Source organism: Artemia franciscana, chromosome 5, assembly GCF_032884065.1.
Source record: "Artemia franciscana chromosome 5, ASM3288406v1, whole genome shotgun sequence".
In the NCBI taxonomy this organism is placed as follows: Eukaryota; Metazoa; Arthropoda; class Branchiopoda; order Anostraca; family Artemiidae; genus Artemia; species Artemia franciscana.
In genome coordinates, this window is record NC_088867.1 from 24632683 (window position 1) to 24654474 (window position 21792).

The following is a 21792-nucleotide window of genomic DNA, read 5'->3' on the forward strand; positions in this document are numbered from 1 at the left end:
CGTCCTTCAGCCATCAATAAACTGGGAGGTCAACTCCCTTTCAGAGGAATGGGACCGTTTCGAAGAACACGCTAAGCTGATGTTTGCAGGGCCACTTTCAGGCAACACAGAAAAAGTACAGTTTGCCTACCTACTCATCTGGGCTGGAGCAAAAGGTCGGGAAATATTCAACACCTTCAACGCCACGCCTGAAGAGCTGCATAAAATTGAACCTTACCTCGCTAAATTCAAAGCATATGCTTCACCTCAGAAAAACACAGTTTTTGCACGATACCTGTTCCAGAAGCGAGACCAAAACGACACAGAGACTGTTGAAAAATACATCACTGATCTAAGGACATTAGTGAAACCATGCTCCTACTCAGACCCAGATGAAATGGTTCGGGACCGAATTGTATGTGGAATCTAAAACCAAAATGTGCGTGAAAAGCTCTTGGCTGAAGGTGATGAACTCACACTGGATAAAGCAACCTTTATGTGCAGAAGTCACGAAGCGACCCAGGCTCAACTCAAGACATTCAAGGGAACGAGGCCAGTCCCCATCAAACAAGAGATCGACGCTATATTCCGCTACCAAAACCGGAATAGTGGTAGAAACAAACAAACAGAAGCAAGCGGCTCCAAGAATAAAGCATGCTACTTCTGTGGCGAACATACTCCCCCTCACACATCTGTCCTGCAAAGGGGAAAACCTGCTCCATATGCAAAAAGACCAACCACTTTGCCAGGGTCTGTCGAAGTAAGACAGTCAGTGCAGTTGATGAAGACGCCGCAGATACAAACCCCGGTGACGAAACTGTTTTCCTTTTTTCCATCGAGTAAAGTTAGAACAAAGAACACTGACTATCAACAACCAGTTCCCTGTTCAATTTAAGATCGACACAGGAGCCCAGGTGAATATCATTCCAAAGAAGTATTTTGACCTCATCACGCCAAAGCCCACCATGAAACCCACCAATAAGCACCTCACAAGCTATTGTGGAGCACGGATCCTAGTAACAGGACTCTGTGAACTATCCTGTAGGTACAAACACAACGCGAGCAGCACGCAGCAGTTCTACGTAGTCGAGACCTCATCCTTCCCAATCATTGGCTACCGTTCTAGCCTCAACCTGGACCTGATCAAGCTAGTCCTAAACATAGACGTAGCAACCTCCCAAGTACCACACCTGAAGGAAAAGTACAAAGAAGTATTCAGAGGAATTGGAAAGCTGGACGGAGAATGCAACATACACCTAAAGGATAACGCTACGCCAACCATCTACCCAGCCCGACGAGTCCCCGCCGCTATGCAGGATAAGCTCAAGACAGAGCTCAGTCGCCTAGAAAGCCTAGGTATCATAGAAAAAGTAGTGACCCCGACCGAATGGGTTAACTCAATGGTAATGGTAGAAAAGAAGGACGGCTCCATAAGACTGTGCATAGAACCAGTTGATCTAAATAAGTCCATCAAGCGACCGCACTACCCGATTCCCACTCTGGACGACGTCACCTCGAAGCTACACGGAGCCAAAGTATTCACCAAACTTAATGCCCGATCCGGTTACTGGTCCATTCTGCTGTCTGACGACTCTTCTTATCTCATGACATTCAGCACGATCTATGGGAGATACCGTTTCAAGCGAATGCCCTTCGGAATCATCTCAGCCCAAGATGAATTTCAGCGGCGAATGGAAGACGCTTTCGAAGGCCTAGAAGGATTCGAAATCATCATTGACGACATGATCGTGTATGGCGACACCCAAGAAGAATACGACGAACGCCTAGCAGCAATATTGGAACGCGCCCTTGTCAAGGGCATCCGATTCAACAAAGAGAAGTGCGAGTTTTCAGTATCCCGAGTAAAGTACTTCGGACACGTCATAAGCTCCGAAGGAATGCAGCCAGACCCCGATAAGATCCGTGCCATAAACAACATGCCAAGCTTCCAAAACACTTTAACTTCAAGGGTGGTCCACTAAAGTTTTGGCTCAGTCCACTTCACTGAGTCTTTGCATAGCAATGTACTTGGTCTCATTAATGAACATCGAGTTTTCTATGCTTTACCAGTGCAGAGCAACCAAATCCTCATGAAATAAAGAAATTTCTTATTCATTCATGACTGATCTATAAACTTTCACATCATCTGCAAACATTTTTAAGGTCGCAGTCCTTACAACATGTGGCAAATCATTGATAAAAAGGCAGAAGAGTACCAGCCCAAGACAACTGCCTTGCAGAACTGCACTTATGGCATACATAGGTGATGACAAAGCATCATCTACCACAAACCTCTTGGGTTTTATTTGTAAAATAATCAGTCGAAAGTGCTTCAGGTGATTTCATATTTACAAGGTCTAATATAGTCAGTTATTCATGTTTCATTTTGTAGGTCAATAACATATAGTTGACATTTCAAAGTCAGTATCAATACAATCAAACAAAATACCATTATCCACCATCAACTGAAAATCATTAATAACCTCCAGAAAAAGAAACAATTTAGTGATATTACCAAATGATCACATGTTCCTCGTGGTGGTAAAAACTTTACACTAGCAATATCATCTGGTGATTTTGTAATTACAAGGTCTAAAATAATCTGTTATCCATGCTTCAGTTTGCAGGCCAATAACATATAGTTGACATTTCTTTGTCAGAAGTTGGATGGAAATTTTGTCCTTTGGAAAAGTCAATATAAACAGAATCAAACAAAATACCACTATCTCCCATCAACTGAAAATTATTAATCACCTCCAGAAGTTGTGTTTTACAAGATCACAGTTTTTGGAACCCATGCTTAGCCGAATGCCATAAGTTCTTTTGTTCAAAATGTGCCTGGATTCTGCTTATCAGAACTTCCTCCATTATATGGGAAAAGATAGATATATTTGAAATTGGGACTTTGAACCATTCTTGTACAACAGCCTAATGATTGCTCTTTTCCAAGCTGAAGGACATTTACTAGATAATAGACAAAGATTAAAGAGATATGTGAGTGGTCCTGCAAGCACTGATTGAAGTTCGCCTCATGTCATTTGAAAATCAATCAATAACTGGCACCTTTCCAGGATCAAGATTTTGGAGTGTTTGATAAACCTGCTGGACCATGAAATTTGAATCATCAAATTCTTTTATTCAATATGGAGGAGTAAATTGAGCATGTGTTTCTGGGTATTTGTGAGAAAAGTGAACCAAATATCTTATTGACAAGTTTTGATTTTATCGTCTATATGTGAAAGCGTTTCAGGATCTATAAAGGAAGTGGAATGATAGGGACTGTGAAACTTGATTCCTTCTTACAAACTTCCAAAATATGTTTGGGCATTTTCGGACTTATGCAATAACATTTGAGTCAACCTCTCTACGATTTCGATGAAGGAACTTAGTTGCTCTGTTTCTAGCTCTTTTGTATTTTGATCATGAATCAAAGGTTATAAATTTTACGTGCTCATGCCACCTATCACCTTTTTGTTTTTGCTTTTGTACAATATGCTGAGGAAGGATCTGTTTATTTTTGGAAAATAGTCTGCTATTAGAAATTGGCACATATTGACCCTCTTTAAGGGCCTGCTTAATAATGTGAATGGACACATCGGCATTACATTTCGGTAGCATTACATTGTTGTAACTCCTCTTGGATGGAGAGATGAAATATAATCAGAAAATGCAACGTAATTCGCTCTACCATAACCATATTTGGGAGAACTATTTGGAATATCAGCAAAACCCAAAAAAACAATTGAGCAATATTGCCAATACTGAATGATTGGTTTTTCCTAGTGGTGGTAAAAAATCAACACTAGCAATATCATGAGATGATTTTGTAATTACAAGGTCAAAAACTGAAGAGGTTGAATTAGAGCACAAACAAGTAGGGTTTTGTCGTGTGCTAATGCAAGTAAAGCTTTTGTAAAGTTTGTAGGAATTGACCTTCAAGCGACTCATCAGGAAGTTGTGTTGTACTTTACGTCTAATCAATATAGGGTAGGTTAAAGTCACCAAGTACTAGAAACTTAGAACTAAATAAAGAAACAGAGGACAAATACTGCAATGTTATTTTCATTGTTAAATGTAGACAATTCATTAACACTAGGACTACAATAAATGGCTATACAACTCTAAAAGCACTTGTGGACCCAGGTAACTTTACATTAACACCTTAACATTCACTTATACTTGAAGAAATTGGTTTTTAACTTCCATATACTTCAATGAGATATGATTATAAAAGAAAATTCCATGCGTATAATTACTGTTTTCAATGAGATGATAATCTTGTACTTGCTAGAAATACACATCTGGCTGCTGACAGTTCTTGGGCAGTGATTCTGTAATAACAATGACATTGAGTTTGAGGGCTGATATTAGGGCTTGGAATTCATCAATTTTTGAAGGTAAACAGTCTGTGTTTGTATATAAAACAGATAAATCACTCCCTTTATTTGTACTATGTAGAGGTAGGGGACATGAATTTAAAACTCCATTCTGTTGACTGGGCTAATGGCTCCTTGTTTAAGCTTGTTTTTGTCATTATATAACCATTTTTGATTCTAAAATTTTGCTCACCAGTAGTACCCTCCTTTCAAGTCTAAGGATTTTAATATGATCTACTATAAGTTAAAAACTGGAACTATTTTACTTAACACTGACCTTTTTAAATGGGGAATCCACCACATCCCACTATGTAGAAATTGCTGTCAGACGGTGGAAAACGCTCAATATGTGCTATTTGATTGCATCCCAGGAGATAATGATTCCAGGAGACTGAGGAATTACTTGCATCAATTAAAGATCCCCTTAACTTTTGATGCTCTCATCAATTGCTCCCTGTCACATGAATTAGAAGCTATTATTTATAGGTTGATGATATCAATCCTGAAAAGACGCTAGTATTACTAGCAGCACGTTGCTTGTTGTCAACCGGCAGATTTTTTTCTAGGAATATTGCCAGAAGCTTTCAATAATCAGTGGAGTTTTTCCTGTAATGTCTAAGAGGTGAATGGACATCATACTGATCCATAGACCTCATAAACATAAGAAGAAGAAGAAGCTCTTTTCTTGATTGCTTCTATTAGTTCTTTTTTGTGTAGCTGGTCTTCTTTTCAGGCATCAGCATATTTTTATGTGGGACTGTGTTAGAATGTCAATTTTTGTTTTAAAGGAACTTACTGAGACCAGTAGTGGGTCTGGTCTTGGATGAGCTAGGAAAATTCGAGTTGGGGTTATTGCTTGACAAACTTTGCAAACTGGTCACTGCACCATCATAAACATGAAACTTGTTTTTCAGAAAATTTTGTAAGAAATGTAAGTCATTGTTTGGGGTGGGACACCATATCCAACTAAATTCATATGTCTTTTCTGTCTATCATTTATTTTCAGCAGGATCTTTTGTTACAGCTTATTAACAATGGGTTGATTGACAATCTCCTCAAAATTGGCAACATACACTTCAGATGAGATTATGTTTTCTAAACTTTGCACTTTAGCATTAATACCTTCAAGAGATGTATGCATTTTATTTTGAAATGCAACATACATATATTTCATTTTATTACAACGCTTGTTCAGAGCTGATTTCAGCAGCTGGGGAAGAATTTGCTGGGCTGAACCTCTAGATTTGTACATGGGACATACCTAGGTGCTACCAAGTTGGTTATTCAGTTTTACAAAGATTATATTCAGTGGAGGATATTGAGAGGCATTGTGCACATAACCATTGGTCACATTCATTACACTATATAGCTCAAGAACTGTTGTCTAGCAAACGCCCAGCTACAGCACATTTATCTATGTCGTTTTCAGGAGTAGTTGATTACTGATTTTTGTTACTTTGTGGAGGGGGTATAACAATTAGCATCAGGCTTACTATACTGGCCTTAAATTACAAACTACCAACAGGTGGGCAGATCAATAGTCAAGTAGACTAAGGTAGCCCAGACTGCTAGGGTGAGAGTAACCCATCAAAGTCAAAGAATTAGGCTAATATAGTTTGCAATACTCAGCTGTCACAATTATAGGCTACTTAGTAAACATAGCCAGCAAAAAGGGAGAAACAAAAAATCCAAAAAAGCTCACTCAATGAAACTATTTAAAATCTAAGAACGAAAAACCTTAGCCAATTGTCAGCAAATTGGTTTAGATTATTAGGTAGACACAATTTTGTAGGCTATTGTTCTTAAATATAGGCTATTGTTGTTGTTAACTGCATTTCTTATTTGTATGCACAATGATATTATTTTTAGATACAATACATACATAATGTGTAATTGTGTTGCGAGAGCAACACTTTGGTTTTGTCGTGTTTTTTTTTTTTTTTTGTTCCTAGCACCCCGATTTCAGCTTATTCCTAGAAAGTGGTAAGGGTCTAACCTCTGCGGTTTTTACGGAAAGTGTGGACATTAGGCCGGATTGATGAATATGACTTTACATTTTGGAAAGCTTCGTAGAACTCTTGCCTGGGGCCAAAAAGGATGGTTTTTGCTTGTCCTTGAGTCAGAGCCTATAGTGTGTGAAGTGAAGAGGAGTTGTATAGCCTATGTCAGAGAGGACTATCTGAAGTTATGCAGCCAAGCTTTCGTTTCATCAAACCATGTTTCTGCTTTCGAGTGGAAAGCTCCGTTCTAGCAGGCAAGTAGGCAGGCACCAGTTTCAAATTGAAGATGGACTAAAATCTATAAGTGTTAAATATATGCGACAGTTACCCTGCCCCACAGCCAATATATCTTCTTTGAGTGATAAATAGAAAAATTTAGAGAAGCAAAAAAGCGGCATTCTCCCACGGGTCCGAAAGTGCTGCCATCTATTGTTTCTACCCATTTCTGTTCGTGATTTCAGCTGAGTTTATCATTCGGTTTTTCGCACTTGGGATTGCGGTAGAGAAATGGTATCAGATGTGCCTCTTAAACTTTAAAAGTTCTCTCATTGCTAAAGAAATTAGAGTTTATCCTTTGCTCCTTTCTAAGTGACGACGTTAGAAAGTTGGCCTACGGCAAAAAAGTCAACTTTTGAACTAAGACAGATAGATTTTTTTTCGACGGCAGTCGATAGCTTTTGATGAGCTGATCAAAGTATATGTCATCCATTTTTTTTGTACAAAAATTCCTTCATGAGATATACCAATTTGAAAGTTTAAAGGGGTTGACAACTTCAGTAGTAAGGTACACACTGAAACCAAAAATAGGCCGATACCAATTGTGAGACATATAGGGGAGTTGTAAGCAACAGTTGGCTGTTAGCTCATAATCATCCTCGGCAATGAGGGGTTCGCAACTCTTACTAGTTGGTGTACCTATTTTTTGTTTCTGTTGTATTTGATGGTAAGACCAATTTGGTTCCAGTGGTAAGACATGTAGGGGACTTGTAAGTAATAATCGGCTGTAAGGCTACAATCATCTTTAGCAATGAGGAGTTTGCAACTTTTGCGAGTTGGTGTACCTAGTATGTATTTTAGCATCCTTACAGATTAACAACTTCAGCGTTTAGTCGCAGCGAGGAAACAAAACCAAAGTGTTGCTCTCGCAACACTTTACTCGGCGAAGCCGAGCAAAGGTTGCCGCAACACCGCACGTTGCCCATGCAACGTAAATCTAGTTGTTGTTGGTATAATTAAATGGAGCTTCCAGAATTTCTTCTCTATGCTCCAGGATCCTTTTTCTGTTGTTCATCATCCTAGAAAAAACAAAAAAATAAAAACAATTCTAGGTGAGTTTTACATTGACCCACCATCTTCACAATCATGCTTCGTCGTACTGAATAATCTACTGCGCACAAACTAACAATTAATCTAATACCCTGTCAAAAATCATAAAATATCAACTATTCCAATTATGAATACCAAATTTATAATAGTCAACAATTCAGAAAGTGTACAAAGCCTAAAATATTTCAACTAAGAAAATCATTGCACTTCCTTCATAAAGAGGGATGTCCTACCGTCCTTAGGAAATCCCTCATTGTAGTGGCATCAAAATTTACCAAAAAAAAAACAAAAAAAAACGCAACAATCAATACACTTTCATCATATATATAACAAAAAAATTTTACCAAATTTGAAATATAATCTAATTCAACAGACTGACGACTTGCTTTCATTAACAAGCATATATAAAAACAAGTGGTAAATCCAATACCAACAAAAGATAAAATTAAAACTTAAATATATACCCCCAGTAAAAAATAAGTAAACTATATTATATTTGTTTTGACTATTCAAACATTAAAAAAAAATAAATAACACAATATCCAATAAATCATTCTTACTTATACATTTTTATTTTTACAATTTTAATTTACAATTATTAAACAGGGGTGGAAGAACCAGCCAATTTTTACGCATTGCCATACACCCACATATACTACACAATTCATTATTTTACAAAACATCAATTAGGCTAGTATCCTTTACATATTGTCCTAAATACTTAACTGTCTCTTTTTGTTTATTCTTTGCAACCTTTCCTAACAGCTCTTTTATTCTGAACTGAATACCTCTCTTTTCTACTTGTTCCTTTAGTCGTGACCTAGCAGTCTCATATTTTTTGTATTCCATAATTATATGTTGGAAATTTTCATCCACTCCACAGACATTGCAGTCTGATGAGTCTGTCATTTTCCATCTTTTCAGCATCTTTTTCGTCTTTGCATGCCCAGTCCTCATTCTGAATATTATGTATAATATGTTTATGTTTATATAAACAGTGATACTAAGTTTTTTGTTTTTTTATTTTACTCTGGTTAAAGAATAAGATAGGTTAAGGTAATATGTGCACTGCTATGTTAGCCTCAGACAACTTTGTGCTGTGATCACTTGATGGTAGGATTTTCCTTTTTTTGTGTTATGGAGATATCATTATTGTCTCATTGTCTTTTCATTAAGATCTTTTTTCCCTCAAAAGGACCATTCCTTTGCTTCCAGGCACTTTGTTAAATGCTTCTTTTTTGTAGCCTTTAATTACTAACAAGGATCCAGTATGGCTATAAAAGAACTGATAGCAGTAAATATCCTGGTACCAGTATGTTTGATTTTATGGGCTGGGTCATCTGCTCTGTGCAAAGTGGCAGTTGGTGGAAAAGGTGATTTTATTTCTAAATATTTATTGCCATTTTAATGTTACAGTCTCTGTTAGCTATCTAGTGACAAAAAATATTACATCAGAGCAATCTTTAGCTACCAGTAATAGTTTTATATGAATGTTTTATATATTTTTAAGAACTACTTTTTTCAAACTAGAAGAAATATATGTAAAATATTCTTGAAACTGGAAATTGAGGTGTCATTTATGAGGTGGGGACAGGACCGCCATCCTCTTGATCCAGTATTTATATTGATTCAATAAAAAAATGAAATCAGTAAACCTGGGATGCAAAGCACTGAAGTTTTCTGGATTGCCATTTAAGTTCTATAACAGGAAGGAATAAAATAATCAGACGAACAAGAGATGAAGAAAATGTTGACATGGAAACAACCAAAATCTTGATTTTTTAAAATCTCTATATCAGTCAGTAGATGCAGCAATTTTACCAAGTCAATTAAGTAAAAACATGATTAAGATATATAAAATGGTAAGATTAGTATGGAAAACAGACATCTGGTGTGATATCAAGGGCCTGTTTGATGGTCAATTTTAAGTACAAGACAACATATCAACTGAAAAAAACAACAACAAATAAAACAACTACATCAAGTTAATATTTACTTAAATTTTTGCCTTCCTATGCTGGTTGATGCACAAGGTGACAACAGTGCGTCTCCATGTCGACCTTTCCAGTACTTTGGACTAAAGATTTTTAGGGATGACCTCAGCAATGTAGCTGGCTTCTCAACATAATGTCCAAGTGTCCCTTTCTGTGTCTTCTGATTTCAGGAGGAACCCAATCCAAAAAATCGTGTTATAGTTGATCTTCCCCCCATTGTAATTATGTGCCCTCAATTTGGCCATTGACTGCTTTAGTTTTACCAGTCACAAGTGCCTGGTTTGTCTTTTTCCTGATAAAGGTTTGGGTGACTCTGCCTGTCCAGTGAATATCAAGGATATGTTTGAGACAATTATTCTCAAGTTCCTGTATTTGTTATTCATTATTTAGATCTATATTTACAGGAGCACAGAGAATCCCTGTAAGACACTAGGGTTTACCCAGATAGAGGTTCTCCTCATCAATCCGCATAGCATTTTGCTGTTTTTCATATAATTTAGCAATGGAACTGACAATTTTATTGGAGAAACTATAATGCTGCAGAGTTTTCCTCAGTGGGTCTCTGTGAACTGATTTGAATGGATTCCAAAAAATTGACGAAATTGACAGTAGTCTCCATTTACCATTTGTTTGTTTCTTCAATTAGTATTCTCAAACTGAATGTAAAATCAGTACATGATATACCGGACCTTAAAACCATGTTGTTCATCATTTAGTATTGCATAAATTTTAGATTGAATGTGGTTCAACAACACTTGACAGAGCATCTTCATTTCCTGTAGACTGTAGAGTGATACCCTACAGGCATTGCAGTCGTTCCTTTCTTGAATTAAATAAAAAAAACAAGTTTTTTTAACTGAAAGTAAGGAGCGACATTAAAACTTAAAACGCACAGAAATTGCTTCGTATATGAAAGAGGCTGCTTCCTCATCAACGCCCCGCTCTTTACGCTAAAGTTTGACTCTTTCTCTCAATTCTTCTTTTTAAAACAGTAAAAAACTTTAGCGTAAAGAGCGGGGCGTTGGTGAGGAAGCAGCCTCTTTCATATACGAAGTAATTTCTGTGCGTTTTAAGTTTTAATGTCGCTCCTTACTTTCAGTTAAAAAAACTTGTTTTTTTTATTTAATTTCTGAACGTTTTTGAATCAATGCATGTTTTGATTTTGGCTCTCCGCAGAGGAATAATCAAAACGAAATTTACATATTTTTTTTTTTGGCTTAATGGCTTACTCATAATTTTGATCGAATGATTTTGAGAAAAAAAGAGCGGGGGACGAAATCTAGTTGCCCCCCGATTTTTCGGTTAATTAAAAAGGCAACTAGAACTTTTAATTTTTTACGAATCTTTTTATTGGTAAAAGATTTACGTAACTTATAAATTAGCTTACGTAAAGAACTTTTGTATTCTCATGTTTTTATTACATATATGAGGGGATTCGCCCCATCGTCAGTACCTCACTCTTTACACTAAAGCTTAAATTTTATCCCAATTCATTAAGAATGACCCCCTGAATCACAAAAGCCGTAGAATAAGTAGTTGAAATTACTGAAAATACTTTAGCGTAAAGAGCGAGGTATTAGAAGGAGGTGAGCCCCTCATATGGGTAATAATTTCTGTTTGTTTTAAGTTTTATTGCTGTTCCTTACTTCCAGCTGAAAATCCTTTTTCATTTTTATTCTTTAATTGTTTTTCCTGGGGGAGGTGAGCCCCTCATATGGGTAATAATTTCTGTTTGTTTTAAGTTTTATTGCTGTTCCTTACTTCCAGCTGAAAAAGCTTTTTCACTTTTATTTTTTAATTGTTTTTTTTTAAATAATGCTAGTAGCCTATATCCTGCTCTCCCTTCATGGAAATTTTCTTCTCCCATTACAAATTCTCTAAGGAAAGTTCCCCCAGCATATCCCCCTCTTCTCAACCCCTCCCCCAAACCAAAAAAATCCTCCTGAAAACGCCTGTATACTTCCCAATAACCATTACTATATGTAAGCACAGGTCAAAGTTTGTAACTTGTTGCCCCTCCCACGGGGACTGTGGGGGAGTAAGTCGTCCCCAAAGACATAGTTATAAGGTTTTTCGACTACGCTGAATAAAATGGCTATCTCAGAATTTTGATCCGTTGACTTTGGAAAAATAATTAGCGTGGGAGGGGGCCTAGTTGCCCTCCAATTTTTTGGTCACTTAAAAAGGGCACTAGAACTTTTCATTTCCGTTAGAATGAGCCCTCTTGCAACATTCTAGGACAACTGGGTCGATACGATCACCCCTGGGAAAAAGAAAAAAACAAACAAAAAAACAAATAAACACGCATCCGTGATCTGCCTTCTGGCAAAAAATGCAAAATTCCACATTTTTGTAGATAGGAGCTTGAATATTCTACAGTAGTGTTCTCTGATACGCTGAATCTGATTGTGTGATTTTTGTTAAGATTCTATGACTTTTAGGGGGCGTTTCCCCCTATTTTCTAAAATAACGCAAATTTTCTCAGGCTCGTAACTTTTGATGGGTAAGACTAAACTTGATGAAACTTATATATTTAAAACCAGCATTAAAATGCGATTCTTTTGATGTAGCTATTGGTATCAAAATTCCATTTTTTAGAGTTTTGGTTACTATTGAGCCGGGTCGCTCCTTACTACAGTTCGTTACCACGAACTGTTTGATGGCTTCACTATGATCCTTTTTTGTTAGTCTTAGTTTCCCAAATATTGGTGAGAAATTGGTTAAGAGGAATGGCAAGAAAACGGGCTGTTCATTTAAAGAGTTTATGCTATAAGCCATCATTTCCTGAAATTTTACCATTTTCCAACTTATATAATTCTGTGTAACTTTGTATAAGCTTATGGACACAGTCCTCATTTCAAGTTTACAAAAGTCGTGATTCATATTGAAAATCTTGACTGTTTGTGGGTCACAAGAAGGTCAGAATCTCATTGAAGTATTCCTTCTACCTATTGTCAATATCTTCTTAGATTTTAAATAGTTGCCTATGCTTACCCTTTATTGTAGAAGCTTGCTTTCTGAAACTTCTAATGATTACTGCCATGGCATGGTACATCTCGGCTTAATATCTACTTCATTAGTAGTTGTCTCAACCTTAGGCGCTTTTATTTCAGTGAAGAGATATTTACAGCTCTCATAGACATTTTGTGGCTTTGTAACTTCCTTATATTTCCTTTTTAGGTAACTTTATATTCTTTTGTTACTATCACTACTAACAACTCCGTTGTAATTTCCGATTCTTTGAAATCCTTCATTGGTTCCCAAGAGTTGTTGCTGATTGTTGGTGCTAGGAAACTCTAATTGTTTATCAGGTAACATCCTTTCATTCTGTTCATTATTCTTCTTTTTTTTGTTTTGCATTCCCTTTTTCTGTTGCAAACTTTTTGAGGTCTTTCAGGCAACGAGTTAACTAAGCATGGGCTGATAATCCACATGGGATATCAGTCATCTTCTTTGCCTAGGCAGACTTTCTCGTCGTTTGAATTAATTTAGCTATGAGATGGTTAAGGGTGAAGAGTTTGTAGATTCTTTATAGTGAGGTGGCTACCTCACAACAACCTCTCATCCATGATTAGTCAGAACACCGAAGTGCACACCCTCAGGTGGAAACCCTCGAGAAAAGCGTTTTTGATGTAGGCTATTATCTTTTATGACTTGAGATCAATAAGTAAGTTCTCTAATTGTATTACTACGTTTTTGTTTTTCCCTAGTTGCAGACTAGAGTGTTCAAACAATTTGTCTAAACCTGGTATACTTTTCTGGGAGTATTAACCTCCCAAGTTGATTTGGATACACATTGACAAAGAATGCACCCAGAAGCATTATCGATTAATGGGGTTTTGCCTACATGTATAATTTCTGTTTGGCTATACCTGCGGTATTCATCTCTTCGCTCTCTATGCTCCGTGTGTGTCAGCCTGAGGTCCAAGTCGACCTTGAGTGTTTCTTTTTAAGAAACGCTTTTAAGTTGTTAAGAAACAACTTTTTAAGATTTCAGACTGTGAGAGCAGCATATGGTTTTGGTCTCAATAGTTATTCTTATTCGTATCATGGTATGTACCAGAGTAATACAGCTGGTGCGCCTACATCCTAAATACTGATTCACCGTTTTCTTTTCACAAACCGAACAATTTCTTCCGCCATACTTCGCACATACTACATTATCACACTATCATAGGCTTGTCAGAAATTCGTTTCAAAAAGACTTTGAATATCTAATGTCTTTGTGGCCTTTTTTACCTCGCTATCCCCTTTAACCTTAGTTTGAAATTGGAAAAAACTAGCAGGTACTTGAACGATGTATCTGCGCCACAAGATTTTGTAGATGTTGATGGGAGTACCACGATCCACCAACAATTACCCACCAACTTTTAGGACGTGACAAGCACTTCTATTGTCAAAGTAAATTCCAATGTCATCAATAGCACTCAGAACATGCCAGGCCAGTACATTAGAATCGCTATATTCATTTAGAACATGATGCTTAGGTAATGTATTGGCTAGATCAATCATATATTAGTAGAAATCATTTTAAAAATATCGTCAGACTCATTTGTGGGAGTATTAACAGCAATAACTGTCAGTGTAGATTTAAACCTTGCAAATCAAGCCTTAAGCATATTTTTTTTCTCAGATACAACCTGAAGCATCGCCTTCTTTGCTTGATTACTAATGTCCAAGGCAACGCTTGCTTCCCATCTGCCCTATTTTTTAGAGAAGAATACTTCATAATTATCAATGTATATTGAACCAAACCCACTTAACCTAGCTTCAAATGGAGCTGCTATTTCAATTTTATTAGACTGAGGGTTCTCACTGCACCCTCAAGGCGACCTGGTTGAATCTTAGGATTTGTAGTGTCGGCATTCCAAATAGCAAGAGTTTGATGGACTTGTTGTCAGCTTAAACGAAAGATCGAGTAAAAACGAAGTACTTGGTTTGTGTAAGCATACCAATCACTACGATAAGGACGACTTTTAGAATCATAGTGCCAGTTTCCTTCAAAACGAACTGGGATGGAAATAGATTTCAGTGACCAAGCGCATTGTGTCTAATCCATTCGATGTATCAGTTCCTGGCGACATTAAATGCAAATCAGTCTTATTACCATTAATGAATATTTTCAGTGAAAAGTGTAGAGCCAAATCAAAACTTATACGAGCAAAAATGAAGTCCTGTGATAATTCAAATTTGAAAAGACCAGTGTTATCAAAGAATAAATGAGACCCAAAATCAACATAAATTAAAATAAAAAATCAAACATAGAGATAGTAGATACTGATATAGATGAATGACTAAATCTTAAAACCAGTAGAAATTAAACCAAAAATTAAAGTCAAACTAAAAATGAGGATAAGTTACTACGAATAAATTTTGTAGTATACTGACAGGAGATTATTTTCTTAATGTTTAATATATAATTATGTTAATCTCTGCAAATCTCAGCAATTCAACATTTTATTTAACAGTATTATTTTATTTTTCAAGGTTGTGATTTGAAGAGGAAAATTAAATATTTTTGTTTTTCAGTAAAGCGCTAATGACGCAACAGACTTCTCTCTTTCAATGACAAAAGTTCCAAATTTTCTCTTTTTATCATTCAATTGATTTATTTTTTCCTGTCAAAGGAAAGAAGTCATATGAATTTCTAGTAGCTTTATTTAATAAATTCTTTTAGACGCCAGAAGAGGTAGGCTGAAAACTGTCCATTTAAAATAGATAAGCATAATACAACAAACTTGTCCATATTAACTACCAACCAGTGTATTAGTTTTCTCGCAAATGTTGTTAATTTTGTCCCCTGCTTTGCTAGGGATCTTTCATCTTTGACATATTTCCACCGATCTTGATATCCTGCTGCAACTATGGCTACCATAACAAGGGACGAAGTTGGACAAAATAGACGAATGTCTTGTGGCACATCAAATATAATCGGGAAATTCTCCCTTAAACTTAGTTTTGCTTTCTATAAGCGAGAAAGCTGTAAAAAATTCTTGACAAAAAAGGTTCAAAAGTAAATTCACCATGTAATCTCTAAGGATGTTGTGTTGGATGTTATTCACAAATCAGTTGAAGCAAGGTTTGCTTCAACTGATTTGTTGAAACAAAACAAAAGCAAAGACACTAGCAATCTTATGAAGGAGACTCGCCTCGTTTCTCTTCTCAATAAGTTCTTTTAATTATTCAAATTGGCAGTCCATTCCAGCCTAAAAGAAGATAAGAAACACTCAAATTATTCTAATGTTACATAACCCACAGGATGCCACTTGTGCCTACTAATGTGAACTCGATATTAGTCCTATAATTTTTATATTTTATGTACGATGTGTATTTTTACCAAAAAATATCCATCTCCTAACATAAATTCATATTTAAGTTGTTTTAAGCTCTTCCTCGCACTAAGATAACGCCGTTGGACAACATCAAACAGGAAATAGTACAGGATAATTCCTAGGCGCCGCCGTCGAAAAAGGGTGGTAGCATAGTAGTAATGCTACTTAGTAGTTTTCATGGCCTAGTGAAACGTGTCGGAAGATTTTAAAGTTTGTTGGCAGATTTGGCAGCTTTTGAAATACTGTCGAATTCTGCTATTGGTAGCTTTGGAACTTTTTCCATATGGGTGCCTAGGCGTATAATTAAAATATGGACGAGGCATGTTCCTTGGAATGAGACCGGGGCCTTCCCTCTCAAAACAGAAATTGACTCCGCTGCTTTGCATGGTCTTTTTTTCTTCTGGCGAAAGCACGATAAGGCTTAAGATGCGCGGGTAAAAAGTAGACCATGTCTCTAGAACAAGATGTTGAGCCAAAAAAGTCTTGATCGTTTTGTCCTTATAGCTTTGCCAAACTGAAATTGGTCATGTAAAGTTACTAACAAGCCACATACTAACTTAATGGAGATACCCGGTAGCAAACATTTTTTTTACGTATTAGTAGCTCAAAGGATGTGGGAAAAGAATTTATCTACTTTCAGAGGCTAATTCCAATACGGTTGATTTATGTTTGACAAAAAAAAAACAAAAAAAAAACTGAATTTCTAACATCAAAATGTCATGCATATCACATTTAAAAATATTGCTTGTGCTTCTCATCAACTTTGTTGAAAAAGTTAAATAAAGTCTATATTTTCAAGGGCCATAAAGAACTGAGTAGAGGTTTGATGAAAACTTGATGAACTATTAAATACAGCTTATTAATGCTGCATGAGTACAATGGGTCTATTGTAATAGAAACAAAATGTGAAAGAAAAAATTTGACAATTGATAGTAATGTGAATTATAGTAGTTGTCACGAGTAGGGATGGTAAGTCTATTCTTAATTTCTGTGTTCTTGGTTTTTTAGTCTACTAATATTTACTGTTTTTAATGCAAGTTTTTCTAAATTTTTGGTAGTAACTAACGTTAAGATTATGATGTATACTAGGAAGAATTCTCTCTGTAAATTTTAATTTAAAATAAAATCCATTTTCACGTCACAGTAGAAGTATTTAAGGGCATAAAATAGAACTTATTGCTTGTAGGTGTAGAAGTTCAGGTGATCACGTTTTAGAGTTTCCACTTTAACGCAGCTATTTTCAAAACTCTATTTTCAAAACTATTTTGCAGTGGGCATCGAAATTTTAGTTGATAACAACTTTTCCCCTTTAGCCTTTATATATTTTACTGCCTCTGAAGCTTGGTGCGTAGGGGTTGGAGTCAGAATACAAAAACAAGTTTATTAATAAGCCCACATTTTTTTTGTAAGGTAAGCAAGGTAGGGGGTTTAATTTCTTAACGGATCTATCTAAGCAGAAAAATGCTTCGAGAAGCCATGTTGCATTTCTAAAAAACTAAAGCTTAAATTTTATTTATTTAGCACTAATTAATTCCTTGTTGCATGTGATAGGTTTTTTTTTATTGTACAGTGAAATTGAGGCAGGACGTTAGATCCATACTTTCTTTTCTTATAGACAAATTTTATGTTATTCATTTTAAGTGCAACATAGTTTTAAAGTTTTAAACCTAAGTTTGATGCAAATTTAATAAAAAGAAGAAGAATAAGAAGAAAAATATGTGCAAAAATAATGCCTATGCAAAGGTGGAAGGAATGGATAGATTTTAGCGAATAGCCTATATGCTATATTACAGGAAACTGTGAAATGTTAGGTGTAAACCCTTACAGGTACTGTTACTGAAAGTAATTACAGTTTTGTCATTGTTGTTGTTTTTTCCCTTTTATGAAATTTTTTATGGTGTCAGGCGGCTGCAACTTCAAGGCATGACCTTCACCTAGGTGTTTTTGTTTTGAACTGTGTCTTTTGAACTTCCTTGTGCGTGTTTGTCGTAATGGTTTGGCAAGTGACTGTGTAAGTAGAGACAGCTAGATGAAAGTTGAATGGTGGATGTACTTGTGTAAAACATCTATCGACACTATATCAGTTCTCTCACTTTAGGGTCACAAAAGTTATCCTATCATTGCTATAATTCTCTTTCGAGGACCCATTTTGAATCCTCTGGGGTGGTGCCAGTGGTGTTCTGGGAACCTCTGGAAAAAATAGGTATCTGTATTCGGCAATAAGCCCAATGTATGACTTGTACAGAGGAATCATGTTGCTGGATGGTAACAAGGCTCTTAGGACGTAAAATGTCACCCAGGTTTCCCGCGTAGGGGACGGGAACCGATCAAATGTGCGCTACAAAAAAAGGTATGAGCTGTTGAATATAAGTTTGGAGTGTTGACGCGAGACTTTTGACTAGGGTATTATGTCTCTCTTGTGTTTTTGAATGTTTTCAAGTTGACAATGTAGACATTAGACGCTTTTTTTTTTATCCCTAGGAGGTCTGACAGGGAAGCTTGTACGGGGCTATTATGCCTATTGATAGCTGCATGGGCCATAATAGCGTCAAAAAATGGTATTGAGGACTGATGATATTGTCCCATTTGTTGTTGATACACACCAGGAAAAGTTGGGATTCCAGGATACTACCCTGGAAAACCCCAGCCTTTACTAGATACTCACTGGAACTTAACCTATCGAGGACTACATAAGAGTGTGACCTCATAAAAGAAACTCAAGATTCCAAATCAGATAACCACAAACTTCATATGCTGGGAATTTTTTCAACACGACTTTATGCCAAACTCTGTCGAAGTCTGTTGGTATTAAAACAGAGCTGCCTTGCATCGTGTTTCTGGACCTGCAAATCATTCACTCCTGATGCTAGGCATTAAGATGGTCTTGTGCCCGCTGTCTCCAGTGGAGTCCATTTAGCCTATCAGTAATAAGGCTATTCGCTCCAGTTATGCGTAAAGAATCTTGTTGAAAATACACACATACAACTTATTAATACAAAAGAGATGGGTTATTGGCATCTTTGAGCCAATATTGGCAAGGTCGCTATCTTACTTAGGAACAGAGATAGCGTGGGAGGACTTCCCCATCCTTGGAGAGGTTTTGGAGGAAAAACAGAGCTGGAAGAGTGATATCAGAAGGCCAGCTAGTTCAGCTCTACAATGCCTGAAGATGAAATTTAGTATGTTATTACCGGATTAAGATAAATAAAGATATGGATTTAATCCACCATATTCACCTGTTAATATAAACCTCTTTTAAGTCAGTAAAGTGTGCGCAGACTTCCCCATCCTGGAGAAGGGTTCGGAACAAAAACAGAGCCAGACAAGTGATGACAGGGGCCCGCTAGTTCAGCACTATAATGCCTGAGGATGAAATTTGATATCTTATGCCAGCATTAATTTAGATGGAGTACAGCTTTAAACTTCTATTTTTTATCTGTTAATACAAAACCTTTTTAACTTAATGAAGCATTTTTAAGTCGTATGTCATTTTAAATAATGGAAAAAAGAATCGACTGTATTTGCTCATTAAAGCTCCTAAGTGGTGGACGGGAAACTACAGTAGAGTGGTGATACGTCTGACGAGTATTTGGGGTGTACGTAGCTGAAACTGTCTTTCCTACAAAAAAGAAAAGAAATGCAGAGAGCTACAATAAGAAAGGTGCGGAATTTTTCTCCAAATGCGTTTTTGAGGCATTATCACCCTTATCCCTTAAAAATGAATTTGATAATTGCATAATTCATTTTTTTTAAAACTCAGTTGTAACAATATGAAGCTTGAACCAAAAGGAAACTTGTGATTGTTTCTTCTCAGAATCATAAATTGTGCTTAAGTTCATACCAAGAGAATCGATATCAAGAACGTTTATGCAATGGTTTTAGAAATCTGTTTCATTAGAGGGGTAAAAGAATTGGATACGTCTGTAAAAATAAAAATGGACTTTGACATGAAATGTCAAGTCCAATTTGTCAATGTTTTTTATTGAGCAAAAAAAAAATTCTGAATGTTGCAAAATTAAGCATTTTTTTAAAGGTATAAGACTGCATACTGGGAAAGGTAAAGAGAGAAAGTAAGATCTTTTTTCTCTAATTCATTTCTTCTAAGATGATATCAGATAGTATCATCTGGTAACATCACCTATGTGGTCTGTTTGTTTTTTGTTTCGATATCATGTCCAACTAATTAGTTTATGTGTATTTTTCTCTTTGGCCTATGCTGAATGGTCAATGAACTCTCTTATTTTTTCTTGTTTTTTCTCCTCCAAAGCGTTTGATAGTGTGACTCCTGGAAGATATCTCTTTTCGTTAGCAGTGCCAATATTTGTTGCTGTAGAGGGACTTCGAAAAAGAAGCCTTGACTTATCTGGAGCCCTTGCAGGTAGTTTCTTTTTTCTGCATTTTTCTGAGATTTGAATTTATCTTCCAAGGCCATATTAATGAAGGAGATTGTGGAAGGTGGAGAACAAAGTTGGAATTTTGACCAATTTGAACTCGGTTATACCTCTCACAGGGCAGGGCACAATAAGTTTGAAGTAAAGTTGAATTTTTTAAAAGTAAAATTAATGTTTAAAAACATAGAAGTCACTGCTGAAATAGAGAGATTCCATCATTGGGTAACATGTATAATAATAAATTTTATAATAATTATTAAACTTTTATAAAATCAGATTAGAGGTTTAGATTACCAACTGCAATGACTGGAGGGAACAAAATATCATGGTTTCTGTAGTAGCTGCAATCTAATAAAGAGAACATACTACAGCCCATACTAACAAAAGTTTGTAAAACAGGCTTTTAAAGAAACCGTCTGCTGTCAAATATTTCCTAACTAGTGCTAATTTCTAAATTGTAGTTTTCGTACAAGTTCAACTGAACTGTTATTTAGAACTACAATTTTGTCTTTTTAGAATTTAAAAAGAGAACCAGAGACCCCTCTCATATATTTCCAAGTACACCATTGAAATCGTCAGTGTCGGAAACCTGCAAATGGAGTTTACAATTCCTCATCTTGAAAAACAAGGAAATTCTACTTTTCAATGGTTACTGCTGATAGTCGTCTTGCTAGCATTAGATTAAACTGTCATTTGACTCCACAAATGGAACTTTTATATTGTCATTTCCGGAGTAGAGAAAGCTAATAAACGTAAGAAGTATCCCATCAAATCGCCTCGTTGAAATCCCTCGATTGGAGGTTAACAATCCTCCAACATGACTGCAGTAAAGACTATAATCTCAATCTACTAGAAAGCGACCCAAGACCGGATATAACTGAAATTTAAAAGAAACATTTTCAAAGAAACTGTCTTGCAAGAAAAATTTTGTTTCTGAAAAAAAATATCTAGTGAAATATGGTAACTTTCATCCAAATTGCAGTTACGAAAAAGAAATGCTGAAAATCAACAAAAAGCAATTTTTTCAGAGCTTAACTTTCCTAGTCGCATTTTTTTTTTTCACTGATCTTGAGCAATTATGAAGGGTTTGCACTGAATTAGGGTCGTTCCTAGGGCTGGTGGTGTTAGGGCAAGATTCAACTTGCCCGTGCCTGGGAGGTTTATTTTGGCCGCCTTACCATTAATGAACCCATTACTGACTAGGTGAAATGCGAGTTTCCTTTTCATACAGTTTTGAGTTTCAAACATTTTACTACTAACGTGTATGCATAAAGATGGTAAATTTATCTTGCAATATAGGAATCAAATAGCAAAAAAAGTGAACACACCTTTTAATTCCGCGTTCGCTATAGCTGAAGTTTAGTCCCCCCCCCTCTCTACTAATATCTGGAGAA

The 21792-nt window shown here is 36.2% G+C and overlaps 2 protein-coding genes across 10 annotated transcripts in view; one reads left to right on the forward strand and one right to left on the reverse strand.

Moving 5' to 3' along the window:
• Positions 1–5437, reverse strand: part of LOC136027145 (E3 SUMO-protein ligase RanBP2-like) — a 46816-nt gene extending 41379 nt beyond the window's left edge. The window contains exon 1 of the mRNA XM_065704123.1: positions 4633–5437. The gene's annotated coding sequence lies outside the window, so the exon portion shown is untranslated. The remainder of the gene's footprint in view (positions 1–4632) is intronic.
• LOC136027144 (transmembrane protein 19-like) overlaps positions 1–21792 on the forward strand; it is a 78510-nt gene that overhangs the window by 30573 nt on the left and 26145 nt on the right. For 5 of the 9 annotated variants that reach the window (XM_065704114.1, XM_065704122.1, XM_065704117.1 and 2 more), the window contains exons 2-3: positions 8926–9054; positions 20275–20385. In XM_065704114.1, coding sequence (XP_065560186.1) covers positions 8952–9054; positions 20275–20385 — 214 coding nt within the window. In that variant the 5' untranslated portion in view covers positions 8926–8951. The remainder of the gene's footprint in view (positions 1–8925; positions 9055–20274; positions 20386–21792) is intronic. The other 4 variants (XM_065704113.1, XM_065704120.1, XM_065704118.1 and 1 more) reach the window with 2 other exon arrangements.